Raw genomic sequence first — 19199 nt, forward strand, 5'->3', positions numbered from 1 at the left:
TTCGGAAAGCAACCATCTAAAACCTTTTTCTTGGCCTTGGAAAAATTAACCAGTTGCCTGATTTCTTCAGAAACATGCAAATGGGTCATTTCAATGGTTTAAAGTTCTCAGCTTTAGTTTCATAGTCCAGTTTAAACTGAAAGGAGAAAAGGTGGGAGGTTCCCTTTTAAGTACAACTGCTCCTCGTGTGCTAAAAGATGCTGCAATGAACAAAAGCTCAAGAGCAAATACCACCCAATGCAATGCAGAACAGACAGGACCCCAGCGATCTTTGAGATCTACTGTTGTTGAGTGGCTTTGAGAATTCTAGAAAACATCTGCATTCCAGGGTCACCACATTTTAAAGCTACACAAGGTGATGACCGCAGTAGCTTCTCAATTGGTCTGGTAGTCACTGTTCTTAATCCATCCTGAGCCAGACACCACAAGTTCCCAGGTAGGGAACTTTCTAAAATGTAAATCTGATCCTGTGTCTCCTCATCTAAAATTCTCACCAGGTACCCTTTGCCTTTGGAAACTTCATTGGAACACACTGACCCTTGATGTTCCATTCTCTGCCTGCTTCTCCAACCTCATCTTCCTCACCACCATGCCTCACTGCATTTGTTGCTCTCATATTGACTTAAGGGCAACTTCTCAAACATGATAGTCTTTTCCATACTCTGTCTTTATACATGAATTTGTTCTGTCTAGAATTAACTCTCCACCTCTCCTGAGTGACTAAATCGTAAGTCATTGTTCAAGATTTAAGGTCAAGTGTTAGCTCACATTGGATGGGTTTCTTTAACTATCCAGACTAACAAATACTTCTTTCCTATGTTTGTCATTTATATGCACATTAACGTACATTTGTCATTTATAAAGCACAGTACTAGCAAAGTATTTTTTGAGATATGGTATAACATACAATAATGTGATTAATTGGGGGGAGCATTGTTTCTTTGATGGTAACCCTATATCACAGTTAGGAGGTTTTGTCTGAAATTTAGGGTTGCACAAAAAAGAACTAGGACCAGCAAATCTAGGATCAGGTCAAGGGGAAAGGGTAGGTAGGAGCTGGACAAGGGAATATCCAGAGCTATCATGAAGGAACCACATGCAGAGATAGGACACAAGGATCCTGGTCTGCAAATTCCAACCCAATGGCCAAATCTACCCACTGCCCTTTGTAAACAAAGTTTCATTGGAAAACAGTAACATCTATTGATTTACATAATATCTTTGGCTGCTTTTCTGCTCAGCAACAGATTAAGTAGTTGCAGCAGAGAATGTGTGATCCTCAATTTGCCATCTGTTCTTTTACAGAAGAATTTTGCCAACCTTGCTTTAGATCAGCAGTTTTCAGAGTTAGGTTCTCAAACCAGCAGCACTGCAGCCACTGCACCTTCCCAGCCTCACCCGAGACCCATTCAGTGAGCAGGTCTGGGTGCAGGACCCAACAAGGTGATACTGAGCCTAAGTGATTCTGATGCCTGATAAAGTATGGACAAAATCCTGGCCCTGTGGCTAATTCCTCGGGGCTTGGTGAGTCTTTGGTGGGCAGGGTTAGATGAAATAGCAGTAGAAGATGGGAAGGAATCCAACGAGTGTTTGCTGATGCTTTCTGAAATGGAAATTCCTTGATGCAGGAGATCACTCTCATATCCCCAGGATCTTGCCCAGAACTACCTGCTCAATGCGTCTGAATGAATAAGTGCAAGTTATGTATTGTAAAGGAGCTCATCTCAAAATGTGAATGTGCGTCTTGCAGGTGAGAAGAGAATAGATATACCCGGCAGGACTGGGGCTAAAGCCCACTCACAGCAATAAAGTATCATCAAAGACTAAAGAACAGAGATAGATGTTTAAAAATGTGATGATAGTCAGAAAAGTCTCACTTTCATTTCATCTGTCTTAGTTCCCATTTGCTTCCTTTGTGTATGTATTGATTCTTGGGGTTTCATTCTCACCATCCTCACTGAACTGTACCTGTTTGACCTCAGAAAACTGATTCAGCCTCCCGAAAGCTATTAACTGGAATAATAAATGACAAATACTGAACAGTGTCTGGTCCATTTTCTCTGCTCAGGAGGTATTAGTTGCTTCTTCATCTTCACCTTCCTAGTCATAAGCTTATTTCACATTGACGTAAAGGTCACTATATATTACTGTTATTTATCCATATTTACTGCAGTAGTAAAATTTTGCATGCCAATATTACATCTTTATTTGTCTTTAAAGAAACTTCATCAAATTGCCCATGTTACAGTCTTAAGCCTACATTAATATTATGAGCTTGATTATTATACTTTTCTCACTTAGAAACATAACATAGACTTTTAGAAATACATCATCTTAGTACTGACAAAATCTTTGCTAACATGGAAATATAGGTCACTTTGAGGTTCTGATACTTAGTAAAATATACATGTATTGGGAGAAAAAAACCACAATTCCTAAATCTGTCATAATACATTTTACCAGACTACAGAAAGTTTTTGAACACTCTACATGAAGCTTTTTTGATCTGCACTAGGGTAGAAATTTTGCATTTATATGCCTTTTGTAAAAGCCTACATAATTTAGAAACATCTGAAAGAGAAAATAAGATTATTGGGGGCTTTACTAGGTGAATAAATATTATTTCATGATTTTTCAGTGATAACTAAATCTATAGTATGTCAAAGAGTCCTCAACCTGAAACCTTTATAACTTTTGGCATGGTGACAACTTGAAAGTAAAATTAGTATTTTGGATTTTTTTTTAATTCCATAATGCCATGGGAATTTTATCACGTTTCAACACTTTCTGAATATGTAATTCCCATAGTGCCCATTAGTGACCATCTGTGTAAGGTAATACATATTTGGGATGAAATTGATTACAGCCCGAACACCCTAGTGTTATGATCAGGAAAAGCACGCAAAGTTCACATCTTTTTTCCTAATGATCTCTATGTAGCTGAAGATATTAATTTCCAAAGGCAGAACAGCCTATCACTCAAGATCTTAATCTCTCAATAAATGACACCAGGGCCAGAGGAAAGGAGTCTGCACAGCCTTGCACTAAAATTACTAAGTGCTGTTCCCAGGAAGCTCTTAGGATAAAGGGAAAATGAATAGACTTTGGGAGCACAATGTTTTCTTTATACACATCAGTGTAGGTCTATGGCAATTTTGCTGAATATTCAGAAATGTTTTATAACCCTTGTAGAAGTCCCTGTTATCATAGCCACCAACACACTCCAGGTTGACCTATGTGTAACTTTCCTGAGCTTTCCTTGCTGATCCTACATCTTTGGTCCTTTGTATTAATTTTGCTTGCTTTGAAAACATTTCCCTTTTACCTGTGCAAACCCAGGTGCTTTCCTTATTTCAAGGATGATTTCAACGTGATCTCCAGTGAAGTCATTTATTTTTTTAGATTTGTGTGTGGTGATGCTTATCTGTGTACTTTCTCAGCTCATTTTTCCCCTCAAGAGTAGAGCTAGTCAAATATATTTGACTGTATGTTTCTAACGAGTATCTTAACTCTCAAAAGTATGGTGTTACCTAGCATTTTGTGAAATATATTACAAAACTTAATTGTAGTGTATGTTTCTAACGAGTATCTTAACTCTCAAAAGTATGGTGTTACCTAGCATTTTGTGAAATATATTACAAAACTTAATTGTAGTTTTCGGGGGGATCGTTGTGGTGGGTGGTTTTTGTTTTGGTTTGTTTTGGTTTCATTTGGTTTGGTTTAGAGAATTTCAAGAATTTGTCTTACTGAACTATCCCTGATCATTAAAAATCCTTATCATAGCTTCCATAGAATATTCAACATTTGAACACAGCTACGTCCTATTCCTCACTGGGATGTGAGCCAGAATGATGTAACTGCAAAAACCCTAAAAGTAACTGGAAGCACTGATGGAGTTGTTGTCTAAATGTTGAAATATAGCAATTATAATGCTGGCACAGCTGATACCAAACTGTTCCTCCTTTTTTTCTTGAACTACTTGATGATAATTATTCATCAGGTTATGATAGATTTCAAATCTGCTTCCTATTAAAGGTAATAATACAATATTATCTTCTTAAAGAAATTTACCTTCCTGTTTTATATATTATATACCAAGAAGTCATGCATCAAGTCTATCTAATAGCCCTGTGCATTATTTGGAACTGAAAAGAAAATGGTCTAGATTGCAGCAATATATTTTAACTTTTGGATTTTGGATTTTGTTTTTGTTGAGTTTGTCGTGAGCTCATTTAGTGAAAATACTGACTGTTGCCTCAATATTATGGAGATACAAAGGTGATAGGACATGGCCCCTACTTTTGAGCAAAACTACCAGAGTCACACATTTAAACAGCTCATCTTAGTACAGGTTGAATATCTTTTTTCTGAAATGCTTAGTAATAGAAGTATTTTAGATATCAGGTTTTTTCCAGATTTTAGAATATTTTAGGTTCATCATGAGATACCTTGAAGAGGAGACCCAAGTATAAATATAAATTTGTTGTTTGTATATACCTTTTTCACATAGTCTGAAGATAATTTTATATCATAGATATTCATATTTTTGTTGTACCTAAGTTTTAACTGCAACATCACATGAGATCAGATGTGGAATTTTCCACTCATGGCATCATGTTGGTGTTAAAAGCATTTCAGATTTTGGAGCATTTCAGACTTCAGATTTTCCAATTAGGGATGCTAACCCTTTTGGTAAGATGTGTAAAGAAGAGCAAAATTCTTAGTGCAGCAGAGGGAAAAATTTGTTTTGAGAAGTAAAGGAGAGCTGAAAGTAAGCTGTAACTTTTTGAGTCTGGCATTATAGAATACACCAGGTTTCACCAGCAAGTGAAGAATATGTGATGTATCTATTAATAGACAAGAATTTTTGCATGTCCCCTACAAACACGTTGCACATGCACAGCCGTCTGTAAGTCCATTGTGGCAGAGACTATTGACTGACTAATTTAAGAGTCATTCCCATGTGTCTTCTGTCTTGATACATCCACTGCGGAGCCAAGAAAAGCTAAATGCTAATGGTTAGGAGTAGACATGTAACAGATCGGGCCAATTGGCCACATTTAGAAATATGATAAGGACTTTTTGAAATATTTTGGTTTTCAAATAAGAGACAGACCCTGTTGATATTACTTCCCTACTCTTGTCTTCAATATGGCTGCTATAAATACACCAGTGAGAGCCACTCTGAGACATTGAGAACACACAGGAAGATGAATGGAGGTGTGCTTGAGCCGCCAATCTCATGACCACAACTGCCTGCTTCAGTGCTACTCGGGAGGAAACTCACACCTTCACTTAAGACATTGTGAGTCAGATTTTTCTATTACTTGCAGCCAGAAGCCTTCCTTACTGATAGAGGAATAAGCCACACACGCAAGGGTGTGGAGAGCAAGTCTGCCAGCACCGTTTTTCCAACTGCACATTCTCACTTCATATCTCTGTGTTACATCTTGATAATTCTTGCATCGTTTCAAGGTTTTTCATCATTATATTTGTTATGGTGGTATGTGGTCAATGATCTTTAATATCATTGTGATTGTTTGGCGGGGAGCCCCACAAATTGTGTTCATACGAGACAGTGAAGTTAATTAATAAATGTTGTGTTTTCTGACTGTTCCACTGACCAGCTGTCCCACCATCTCTCTCCCTTTCCACAGGCTTCCCTATTTAAGATACCACAACATTGAAATTAGACTAATCAGTGAGCCTACAAAAGTCTCCAAGTGTTTTAAGTGAAAGAAAAGAGTTTTCTGTCTCTCACTTTAAATCAAAAGCTAGAAATGATTAAACTTAGCAAGGAAGGCTACAGCCAAGTAGGCTGAAAGCTGAGCTCTTGCACCAGTTAGCAAAGCAGTGAATGCAATAGGAAAGTCCTTGAAGGACATTAAAGTGGCACTCCAGAGAACACATGAATAATAAGATAGCAAATCAGCTTTGTTGCTGAGATGGCAGTTTTAGTGATCTGGATAGAAAATCAGACCAACATTCCCTTAGGTCAAAACCTAATCCAGAACAAGACCCAAACCCTCTCCAGTTCTGTGAAGACAGAGAGGTGAAGAAACTGCAGAAGAAAAGTTTGAAGCTAGCAGAGGTTGGTTCATGAGGTAAAGGAAGGAAGCCATCTCCACAGCCTAAAAGTACAGGGTAAAGCAGCAAGGGCTGATGGAGAAGCTGCAGCTTCTAGCAGAGATTGATGGTGAAGGTGGTTGCTCTCAGCAGCGGCTTTCAGTGTACATGCAACAGCCTTATATTGAAGAAGATGCCATCGAGGACTTTCATAACTGAAGAGGAGAAGTTATGAAGAAGTTATGGCTGGCTTCAAAGGACAGACTGACTGTCTTATTTTGGGCTAATGCAACTGGTGACTTTAGGTTGAAGCCAGTGCCCATTTACCATTCTGAAAATGCTAAGACTTCTTAAGAATTGTACTAAATCTACTTTGCCTGTGCTCTATAAATGGAATGACAAAACCTGATGTCATCATATCTGCTAGCAGCATGGTTTGCTGAATATTTTAAGCCCATTGTTGAGACCTATAGCTAAAAAAGATTACTTCTCATCGACAATGCACTTGTCACCCAGGAACTCTGATGTGGACATACAATGAGATTAATATTTTTGTGCCTGCTAATACAACATTCATTCTGCAGCCCATAAACCAAGTAGTAATTTCAACTTTCCGGTCTTATTATTTAAATACAATTCATAAGGTTATTGCTTCCATAGATAGTGCTTCCTCTGATGGAGCTGGCAAAATAAGTTGAAAAGCTTTAGGAAAGAACTCACCATTCTGGATGCCATTAAGAACATTACTGTTGGGCTGGGGTTGTGGCTCAGTGGTAGAACACTTGCCTGGCATGTGTGAGGCACTGGGTTCAATTCTCAGCACCACGTATAAATACATAAAATTAAAGTCCATAGACAACTAAAAAATATTTTTTTAAAAAAAGAACATTAGCATTTCATGGGAAGAGGTCTAAATATCAACACAGGGGCTCAGAAGAGGTCAAGTCCAACCCTCATAGATGATTTTGAAGGATTCGAAACTTCAGTGGAGGAAGGAACTGCAGATGTGGTGGGCATAGCAAGAGAACTGGAATCAAAATTTGGAGATGTGACTGAATTGCCAAAATCTTATGATAAAACTTTAATGACTGAGGAATGACTTCTTATGGATGAACAAAGTGGTTTCTTGCAATGGAATCTGTTCCTGGTGAAGATGCTCTGGACCTTGCTGAAACAATAGAGGATTTTAGAATATTATATAAACAGTTGATAGGCAGCAGCAGGATTTGAAAGAGTCAACTCCCAAGTTTGAAAGATGTTCATGTGGCACATTACAGAGAAAATATTTATGAAAGGAAGAGTCCATCGATGTGGCAAACTTGTCTTATTTTAAGAAATTGCCTCAGCCACCCCAGCCTTCAGCAGCCACCACCCTGATCAGTCAGCAGCCTTCCTCATCAAGGCCAGAACCTCCAAAGATGATGATCTGCTGCAGGTTCAGATGACCATTAGCAAATTTTTAGCAATAAAGTATTCTTAAAGTATTTATATTGTTTTAATTTGTTTGTAGGTTGGGATTGGGGACTAAACCCAGGGGCACTCAACCACTGAGCTACATCCACAGTCCTTTTTTATTTTTTTATTTTTAGACACGGTCTTACCAACTTGCTTAGAGTCTCACTAAGTTGGAGAGGCTGGCTTTGAACTTGGAATCCTTCTGCCTCAGCTTCTGGAGCTGCTGGAATTACAGGCACGCTGTACCACACCTGGCCACGTTGTTGTTTTAGATATAATGCTATTGCATACGTAATAGACTATAATAAATGATAAACATAACTTTTATGCAAGCTGGGAAACCAAAAACAATTTACGTGACTTGCTTCATTGGGATATTTGTTTATCAGTGGGCTAGAACCAAATCCACAATATCTCCAAAGTACGCCTCTATTAGTTGTGTTCAGTCTTGTGTGAAGGATACCGTCTAATGAGCAATACCTCTATGATACTCTGACCTCCTATGCAAAGTGGAACAATGAGAAAAACACTCAACCTGTTCTTTCTTAAAGACACCAATGCCATCATTTTATTTACTGCTCTCCTCCTCGTTTATAATTTTATCATGTATATACATTCTCTGATAATACTTTAGATTGCAATTTGACAGTATTAGCATATATCCTTATGTTTTTTAAACAAATCATCAAAATTGCTTCTTCACTGTGGTAATCTTCCTTTATTCTGTTTGGTAGCTCCCTGTTCCTTTTTAACTAACTTTTTCTTTCCCCCCTTCTAAATATTTTTGCATTTTGTTTTGTTGGAGTGTGGTATTGTTTGTTTTGTTTTTAGAATCAGTTCCTTGCCTTAGGGAGACAGTAAGGCAAGACAGTCTTACTGTCATGGAAAAAAAGTTCTGCGTGAAAAACAAAGATCCTTAAGAAAGAAAGCTCAGTGGAATAGTTGGAGCTTACACCTAAGTCCATGAATTATCATTGTCTCTGATTTTGAAACAAATATGTACTTCAATTCTTGTTTTAAAGAATCTAAACAATTGATTCTTAAATTTTTTACCCCTCATTTTTTTTCCAGAACCTTCAACTACTTGGAGCTACAGCCATTGAGGATAAATTACAAGATCAAGTGCCTGAAACCATAGAAACTCTGATGAAAGCAGATATCAAAATCTGGATCCTTACAGGAGACAAGCAAGAAACTGCCATTAATATTGGTAATTCCCTTATTTCAGGTGCTTTTTAACAGATAAATATGTTTTAAAAGATGAATTTGAGATGTTTCAAGATTTGGAAGAGTTGATATTTCAAGATTCCATATTTGTATCATTAGGCCTTACTGAGTGTTTACTTACAATTTCAGTACTACCTTTAGATTTGCAGCGGTTTTATATGCAACTAAATTTTAGCTCTTTCAACTAGATATACCCTTTCTCACCTTTGCATCCTGCCTCCCACATTCCATCCATGAGGGGCACATGTAGATTTGTCTGTGAGGATCTAGGGATTGGGTCTATGGCATGCCTGTGAACTAACACTTATTTGTGTGACCAAATGTTGTTTCTGAGATAGGAAGTAAGAAGGTTGCTAGTTTGCATTCCTCTTACAGTCAATTACAATTTTTCTGAAAAAAAAAAAAAAAAAAAAACATTAGCTCAAGCTGCCATAACAGAATTTCTTATACGAGATGGCTTAAACAATAGAAACTGATTTTCTCACAGTTCTGGAGACTGGAAATGCAAGATCAGGGTGCCCAGGGTTGGTGTCTGGTGAGGACTGTCTTCCTGGTGTGCAGGGAGCTGCCTTCTTTTGTCCTCACATGGCCTTTGCTCTGTACATATGTACTGCTGATGTCTCTTTTTCTTCTAAAGACACCAGTTCTATTGCATTAGAACCCTGTTTTAGTCCCTTTGCATGGCTATGACAAAATGTCCTAAGCCTGATAACTATAAAGAGAAGAACTTTACATCTCACAGTTCTGGAGGCAGGGAAATTGAAGGTCAAGGCACTACCAGATTCAGTATCAGATGAGAACACTCTTTCTGATTTACAGATGGCATCTTCTAATTGTGTTCTCACCTGGTAGAAGGAGCTAGGAAGTTTCTGAGGCCTCTTTTTTATAAAGGCACTCTTCCATTTACAGGAACAGAGTCATCCCAACAGCCTACCTCCTAATACCATCACATTGGTAATTAGATTCAGTATTGAATTTGAGGTAGACATAAACATTCAGATCATAGCAGGCCCCACACTATGACCTCATTTAGCTTTAATTGCCTTCTTAAAGGTTCTATATCCAAATAGTCACATTGTGGGTTAAGGTTTCAGCTTAGGAATTTCAGGGTTGAAAAAATTCAGTTCATAACAGAAGACTGACTAAGAAGAAAGTTAATATTTGGTATTAGAAGCTTATAGTACCAATAATACACCAAAAGAAATACCGTTTTTAAAAATTCAGTAATAGTAGGTAACCTGAGCACTGTAACCTTTTGCATAGATTTAACCTCTTGTTCATTATATATTTTAGATACAAAAATCCTCCAAGGTCACAGAAAACATTACTGGGGTGTTCACAACATGAAACCACAGTTTTGGAAAGTCATTTTTAGATATTCTCTAAAATACACTTAACTCATATTCCTCTTGGAAATATTAGCTGTCAGCCTAAACTGTCCTGTAGATCTAAAACTCTAGTACACATTTACAATGAATTAATGCTATTAATAGAATATTATTTAGGAGAAAACAAAAAGAATACACATTTATTAATATACATGGGGAAAATTATAGTAGTGTGAATACCCTGAAAATTAATTTTTATTTCAAAAGTCAAATTAACAGTAGAATATTAAATTTACAAGCCACACAGTTGTTAATTTTTATCATAAAAATTATCACTGGTGTTTACAGATAAAAATGAAAAGATGGGTGAGAAGGGAATTATGATAAAATGCAGAATATGTCAAGAATTGGGAGACCTGAAAACAGGGTAAAATATAACACAACAGATGGAGAAAATATGGTGAAGAGTGAGGTGTGAGGAGAGAAGGCCTTCAGGAGTCATAGTATAGGGTGTGTAGTCACTGTGGGCAATCCATGAAGAGAGAGGAGGGCAGTGGTTTCTGGCAGTGTTTAGCTTCTAGAATCTTGGGCCATGACTGATCTTAGAAAAAGGAAAGATTCATTCAGCAAATGGCTGTGGTATCCACAGTGCCAGGTTCCAGTGAAGTGCAGGAAACAGAAGAAGCCAACTCTCTGCCCTTGTGGAACTCAGGTCCTGGTCAGGGAAACAGACAATTAAAGTAAGTGAGAAAAGTTCAGAGTGTATTGGATTTCAGTGATTGGTATTAAACACACACACACACACACACACACACACACATACATACATGGGGAGGGAGATAGCGCATCACATGAAGGAATTCATTTTTAAGTAGGAAGATCAGGAAGAATTCATCAAGGTGACAATTGAGAAATGACCTAAGAGAGGAGAGGGGAACTTGTCATGGGATGTATTGGGGGAAAACTGCTTTCTGTTGCAGAAAGAGCATAGGAGCAGAGGGTACACAGCAGGGTCAGGTGGAATGGAACTGCTCAGTCCATGTAAGGACTTTGCACTTACTCCAAGTGAACAGAGAAACACCAGATGGTTCTCAGCAAAGACAGACATGATCTGACTCCCCTGTGAGGAAAACAGTCACTCTGGCTGCTGGGCCAAGGCCAGACTGAGAGGGGAGCTAGTGTGGAGGCAGGAGACCAGGTGAGAGGCTACTGCATTGAGCCAGGGAATCATGGTGGTGGGCTTAGACCAGGTGGCAACATGAGGAGTGGCTGGCTTCTCATTGTGTTTTAAAGGTAGAGCCAATAGGATCGACTGGTAGATTTCACATAGGGTTTGAGAGAAGGAAAGGAATCAGGTATGACTCCACGGTTTTTGGCCTTAGCAACTGAACAATGGTGTTGCCATTAACCAATCTGAGGAAGATAAGGCAGTTTTGAGGGGCCGGACAGGGGTCAGGAACCTAGTTTTTGCATATCCTAAGTGTAAGTTGTCTACTGTGTACACAAGTGTCTGCCTTTAGGAAGAATTTGGTTATAAGACCCTGGAGGTGAGGAGAGAAGTCTAAGCGGAAGATAAGAGTTTCAGAATGATGCACATTTAGGGCTGGAAATGCAGCTCCATGGTAGAGCATCTGCTTGTCATGTGTGACACTGTTAATTCAACCCCTGACATCAGAGAAAAATAAATAGGAGAGAGAGATCCAGAATAGGAAGCATTTAAATTGCATTTAAACTCATGAATGGGATCACAAAGGGAGTAAGCATAAATGATATTATTTTTATTATCTTTTCAATATGAAAGCAGCCAGCAGGTTGGCCTGTTTTTCTGCAGCCACACTCAGCTGAAGCAACTGGTACAGAATAGAATTTAACAAAGGGGTGACTTTGCCATGCAGAGGGTACAACAAAGCAAGCGGACGCAGGCAAGAGAGGATGTCATGACTGCCCAGCACCGGGAGATGGGGTATCAGTGGATCAAGAAAGAGCCAGCCTACCCTCCTGGGCCCATCTCTGTCAACAACCATTGGCCCATCTTACACTTTTCATGTTGGTCATCAAAGAAGAGTCTTCCATGTTTTGTTTGTCAGCTTTCAAGACACTGAGACTCCACACCACATCTCTTACCTAATTGTTTATCAAAACAGCCTCAAAAGATGTCCGTGCATTATATCCATCCTATAGCAAGTGAGAACATTTCAGTTTTAACATCCTATAAGCCTGGAAAATAGCTTATTAGCCACCAACACTCCTAATAAACTCCTCCTTAAATGTTTCAATAGTATTATTTCTCTAATAGCTTCTCTTTGATAAAATTAGTTGTATCAGTTTGCTCTTTGTTTATACATAGGACACTCCTGCAAACTCTTAAAGAAGAACATGGGAATGATTGTAATAAATGAAGGCTCTCTTGATGTAAGTAAAATCTGTTTTCAAAGCCTCTTTTACTAACTTAATCACGCTGTAGTGTTTTATTTTATATTCAGATAGCTATATTTTATTTTCCTGAGGTTAACTAATACCTTATCATTGTTGTTCTGCTTTAACATAATATAGTTTTGAACAACATTGATATAAATTGACAACACACTTTGTATCTGTGTTAACTATAGAAATTGCTAAATAGTTTCCTTAAGGTTATAAGATGAAAAAGCTGCTTTACAAAAGCATCGTCAGGAGGTTCCTGATTGACTGTAACTTGTTCATATCTGGGTATTGCATCGTGTGTTAAGCATTTTATATTCATTTTAACATCCATGCTAATATACATTTTGCTTCTTTTAAAAAAAATTGTGAAAGTTATTAAACAGCACAAAATAACCACTCCTGATAAGTTTTGTTTTGGTGTGTGTGTGTTATGTCCTAATTTCTGGGGTAAAATATAAATTCCTGGTTTGTACTTTTAATCGCCATGATTACCTGATGTCATATTCAGGAAAGAAATAAAGATTATTAGGAATAGAATGTAAAATATAAATTAACAAAATAATATGTAGGTCATATGACCTGTAAATATTTTAAAATTAAGGTGAATATTTGTAATTTAAGGTGGAAGACAGAACAGGAGAGGTGATGATTATACAGCTGCTTGAAATAGTCACTGTGACGCAAAGAGCCAAGTGGAGAAAACCTGATAATTAGGGATGTTGGTAAAGCTGAGAGGCCATCTAGGTAGGAGCCATGGTGAGGAGTGGATTGATGAGGGAAATATTTAGAAGGTGGCTGCAGAACAGAGATTGAATGTAAGCGTCATCTGACTTCAGATTTTTACATTGGAATGATGGTGTTCCATTCATCCCTGAAACAGTCTTCTGATACTTTTCTTTTTCTTGTGAAATCTTTGAGCAACTTGTGGCTTAAAGAGTAGTATATGATTTTGCAATTATATGAGTTGTTTATGCCTTTAATTATTGAACAAGTACTTTTGTGAACCAAACCTTAATCCTTAAAACATAAACTCAAAAGAATTCATCAATGAGTTCTTTCTTTTTCATTCATTCAATAGTCCCAGTGCTAGGCATTAAGAATGTACCACTAAATAATTATGCCACGGGAGTTGCCCCCTGTAACTTACAGTTTCCTCCATCATCCGCTGTCTTGTACATTAGTTTTGAGTTATTATAGCTGAGTTATTACCTTGTGAAAAATCACAACTAAGAGAACCCTGCTCTCAAAAAGTTTATCCAATAAGTGAAATAATTTATATACAAACATGAGTACAAAACAGATATATAAGATAGATCACTATGGGAATATTGTGAAGTATAAGGCAGTATTTTTTTATTATTATTGTATACAAATGGGATACATGTTGTTTCTCTATTTGTACATGGAGTCAAGGCATACCATTTGTGTAATCATACGTTTACATAGGGCAATGATGTTTGATTCATTATTTTTTCCCTTCCCCCCCCACCCCTCCCACCCCTCTTTTCCCTCTATACAGTCCTCTTTTCCTTCATTCTTACCACACTCCTAACCCTAAACCTAACCCTAAACCTGATGCTAACCCCTCCCACCCCCCATTATATGTCCTCATCCACTTATCAGCGAGATCATTCGTCCTTTAGTTTTTTGAGATTGGCTTATCTCACTTAGCATGATATTCTCCAATTTCATCCATTTGCCTGCAAATGCTATAATTTTATCATTCTTCATTGCAGAGTAATATTCCATTGTATATATATGCCACAGTTTCTTTATCCATTCATCAACTGAAGGGCATCTAGGTTCGTTCCACAATCTGGCTATGATGAATTGAGCAGCAATGAACATTGATGTGGCTGTATCTCTGTAGTATGCTGATTTTAAGTCCTTTGGGTATAGGCCAAGGAGTGGGATAGCTGGGTCAAATGGTGGTTCCATTCCAAGCTTTCTGAGGAATCTCCATACTGCTTTCCAGAGTGGCTGCACTAATTTGCAACCCCACCAGCAATGTATGAGTGTTCCTTTTTCATGACATCCTCGCCAACAACTATTATTGCTTGTGTTCTTGATAATCGCCATTCTAATTGGGGTGAGATGGAATCTTAGGGTAGTTTTGATTTGCATTTCCCTTATTACTAGGGATGTTGAACATTTTTTCATATATCTGTTGATTGTTTGTACATCTTCTTCTGTGAAGTGTCTGTTCATTTCCTTAGCCCATTAGTTGATTGGGTTATTTGTATTCTTGGTGTAGAGTTTTTTGAGTTCTTTATAGATTCTGGAAATTAGCGCTTTATCTGAGGTATGGTTGGCAAAGATATTCTCCCACTCTGTAGGCTCTCTCTTCACATTGCTGATAGTTTCCTTTGCTGAGAGAAAGCTTTTTTGCTTGAATCTATCCCAGTTGTTGATTCTTGCTTTTATTTCTTGTGCTATGGGAGTCCTGTTAAGGAAGTCTGATCCTAAGTAAGGCAGTATTTATAAAGAAAGTGGCATCTAGTTAGAAAGAGGTGAGTAACTAAAGAATGGGAAGTATTTGAAGCATGAAAATTCTCTCAAGTAAGTTCAAGGCTTACTTAGGGCTTGAAAAGAGAAACACTGAACTTGAATGCAAGGTTATAATTCTTAAAATATTCTTATTTGAAGAATTATAAGTCCATAGTATAAAAATTAAGTTATAGAACAGGAAGAGCAAGTTAGAAAGTGAATCTCTGCCTTTCTGTCTGTGCTGCTGGTTTATCTCCCTGGGGATGGCCACTAGTTCTGATTCTGGAGCTATACTAAGGAGCATTCTAAGGAGGGTATGTTTCCATACAGACCCCTCTGTTGTTAAAACAAATCACAGCACATTATATACACCACTATATGTACTTTGCTTTTCTCACTTACTATATCTTAGCAAATGTTCTACAATACATACTTGAAGATACCTAATTTTTTTTTTGATCCTGGCATGGTATTTAAAAGGTACCTGTAAGGAAATGACAGAGTTAAAACTGGAAAAATGATCTCAGGCTAGCAGTGGCAGCCTGAGCCAGGTTAGGGAATGTTCCTGCATAGGAAGAGGGGACCTTCATCAGCTCTGCGCTGAAGAGGTATGCTGTCACTGAGAGATCGTACATAGGCAGGCCTGGAAGAGCGGCCAGCACGGAGTACAGGCAGGGGGCCAAGAGAAGAGTTTAGGTCACCTTTGGAGTAGGATTGGGGGACACCAATGCCAGCAATGTGGTGTGAGATAAATAGAGATTTATCCCATCTGGCCCCTGAAGAAGGAGCCATCAAGGTTGTTTCTGGAAGATCTATTTGCTCATAGCATGGTTAAAACTACAATGGAAATAATTCCCATCACCCCCCACCCGGGTGATGTTTACCCTTTTGTGGGTAACATGGTTCTGTGTTTTCTTACAGTCAAAATAAATCAGAGCCAGACACGGTGGCGCATGCCTGTAACCTCAGGGACTGAGGAGGCTGAGGCAGGAGGATCCAAGTTCAAAGCCAGCCTCAGCAATTTAGCAAGGACCTAAGCAACTCAGCAAGACCCTGTCTCTACATAAAATGTGTTTCTGAAAAAAGACTAGGGATGTGGCTCAGTGGTTAAGTACTTCTGGGTTCAATTCCTGGTACCAAAAATCAATAATAATAATAATAATAATAATAATAATAATAATAATAATAATAATAAAATCAGAGATAGGACCTGTGATGCAAAAGCAGGACAAGCCACAGCTGGTCTGACAAGGGACCCTTTCGCCTGGATCCAGGCTCCCACCTTATGTAGAGTGTGGCAGCATGCCTACTTTTATTTTATTCTGTTCTGTCATTTTTGTCCTTTCCTTGGATAAATAGTCCTTTGAGTGTTTTAAGTATCAAGTAAATAATAATCTCAAGGGAGAAAGAAAAGTAAAATACCAAAAATATTCATTTTAGTGCATCAGAGTATAGTCAAGACAGTGGCATTTATTTTCATTTTGAGGTTTCTACGCTGGTAAACACCTCAAGGTACTTGCACTGCCTATTTCTACTGGAGCAGACATAGTTAAAAGTGTCAGGTACCATGTCTGTCTGTTCAGCTTTAGCCTCTGTCTCAGCATCCAGAAAACTGTCTCATATGCAGGAAGTACACTGTAAATATTTGAGAAGCAAGTCACTGCATAATTTTAAAGAATTCCATTTTTTTAATTGGTGAATTCCATTGTTTTTTAAAGTCACGTTTTAAATTTGGTAGTAATTCATCATATCTGGTCTTTTAAAAGTAGGATGGTTAAGAATCTCTTCATCCATTCAAGTGGCAGTTTGGGGCAGGAGGCAGACTCTATGAATGGATTAGCACTAATTTGTCCAGCTCCTAACCGCCAAGCATTCTGCACTGATGTCTGGGGAAGGCTTTTCTCCCAGGGAGTTAAGTGGTGACTACAAATCCGGCTGTTTAGGGTCAGACCTGCTGGGGTGCACTCATTTGTTTCTCAGCAGGAAAGGAAACATCACTTTGCATAGCGCCTTCCGATCTTGAGTCATAAAATCCGTGGCTGAGGTTTCAGGCAAATCATGTGAAATGCTAGGATGCCCGTAGGAACATCATTATTTGTTTTTTCATTGCCATAGAAAAGAAAAACATCCTATCTATGTTTAAATCGTACTGATAGATAATAAGAGGAAATAGGATTATCACTCCATGAGCACAAAGAATAATTAACAAGTAATAAACTTAGGAACATAACATCTTAGGAAATAAATTGTGAGTGTATGTTTTGTAAAGTGACAATTTTAACGAGCACACTCAAATTGTTCTCTGGAACAGCACAGTGGTTGAGAGGTCTGTTCTGTCCCAGGCTAACTGTGTGACCCTCAAGAAGTTAAAAAAAACTTCTCTGAGCCACAGTTTTGCTACCTGTAGAGAGAACATTACCTGTGGCACAGGATTGGTATGATTAGCCCAATGTATGTCACATGTCAAAAGGAGATGTTAGGAGATTTTGTACAAAGAACAGTATTCCAGTAGCTTGCAACTTGTTTTGCATAATGATTTTTTTGTTGTTGTTATAAAAAGTGTTTTTCCAAGTTTTAATTTTTTCCTGAGGGAGCAAATTTTAACTGTAGATTCTCTTTTACATAAGTAATACATATTGCTCTGAACTATTCAAATTTTCTGCCAAGTGTTATTCCTAATAGCGTTAAAATTGAAAAGACAAATTTCTTTCTCTTGTATTAGACTTTTACAAAATATAATATTCAAGGCTCTTACAATTTCACGTAGAAAACTGTTTCTCCCAATGATTCTATCAATAGAGATCGTTATCTCCCAAAATATAGATCATCACGAAAAAAAAAAAAAAGCTACTGGACTTTCTTTTTCAGTTTCAGTGTGGTGGTTGTTCTTGGGGTAGTAGCTCTTCAGTGTTTTTTAAATCCTTTAAGTAAATGCATTAAACCAAACTACAAACAGAAGGAGAATCTCGCTCTGCAGACCTGATAGGGAAATCTGAGAGGTTTGCCTGCTTGTTTACTCCCAGCTACTTCAATTCAAGAGCAGTGCGCCTTCCTGTATAGTGTTGAAGGACCAGCTCTTGTGAATGCCAGTCATCAAAAGAGTTTCTCAAGCAAAAGCTTGATTCTTTTTTTTTTTTTTATTTAGAAAAGAATTTCATAGATAAGGCTCACCCAAAGTTAATCAGAATCTACTAGGCATTTTTAATAAATAGTTCATTTGGGTAGTTTGTGTGATTTGTTGTATACTACTTGAGCCTCTTTATTGGGAGTTCTGATCATGCTCTTCATATGAGATATTTCCATAGGCATCTGCAAAGGCAGGAGTTCCAGATTGCTGACTTGAAGAACATATTATACTCCCTCCCTGACTCCACAGCAAGACTCAGAAAATAACCCACAAACCTCTCAGAAGCCCCTTCTACATAATAAACTATCTAAAGCATCCCTTTTGCATCTCTTTTATATCTTTGAGTTTATCATGAAATAATTCCTTCAAAGTTTGTCAAAACTGGAAATATCTAAACTGTGAGCTGTGAACTAGAGAATCTGATACTATGACCCAGTTTCTAATTAAAAGTCTTTCAAAATACACTAAAACAATCCTGGAAGGATTGGGTTTGTGTTATATTAAGAAATGTAGTTTGGGGGTTGGGGTTGTGGCTCAATGGTAGAGCACTTGCCTAGCATGTGTGAGGCACTGGGTTCGATCCTTAGCACCACATAAAAATAAACAAAATAAAGGTATTTTTTAAAAAAATAAAGATATATAGTTTTAATACTATGCAAGAGCCTCACAGCATACCAACTCTGAATCTCTGAAAATACTTTTAGGCAACTCAAAATCTTACTTTTTCAAGTTGGTTTGATCCAACTTGAGAAATGCTAGAGACTTGTTTCATTGAGGTAACTCACCACCATTTCATCTGTCAAGGCCAGAGTGTGAGGGATCATCATTTCTTATGCCACTAACTGTGAGGCATAAAGGAACAGATGTCTCATAAGTCCAAAACCATCTTTCTTGAGTTTCTCATGATATACCCTTAAGACTCACCTTCTAGCATCTCTTTTGTAAGGGGAGTTGTGGAAAAGGTAACAACTAGAACTTAACAAAGGTAAAACTAGAACTTAAATTCATTCTTATTGTTGTTGCCCCTCCTTTCTACTGCCAGACTTTCCTGAGGGGTACACCCCTCCTCCACTGGGGAGCAGCTA

At 37.9% G+C, this 19199-nt stretch overlaps 1 protein-coding gene across 4 annotated transcripts in view; it reads left to right on the forward strand.

The window, feature by feature from the left end:
- The window catches only part of Atp8a1 (ATPase phospholipid transporting 8A1), a 216025-nt gene that overhangs the window by 121528 nt on the left and 75298 nt on the right, over nt 1–19199 (forward strand). For all 4 annotated transcript variants that reach the window (XM_047567308.1, XM_047567309.1, XM_047567310.1 and 1 more), the window contains 2 exons: nt 8593–8731; nt 12424–12488. In XM_047567308.1, coding sequence (XP_047423264.1) covers nt 8593–8731; nt 12424–12488 — 204 coding nt within the window. The remainder of the gene's footprint in view (nt 1–8592; nt 8732–12423; nt 12489–19199) is intronic.

Source organism: Sciurus carolinensis, chromosome 10, assembly GCF_902686445.1.
Source record: "Sciurus carolinensis chromosome 10, mSciCar1.2, whole genome shotgun sequence".
NCBI lineage: Eukaryota > Metazoa > Chordata > Mammalia > Rodentia > Sciuridae > Sciurus > Sciurus carolinensis.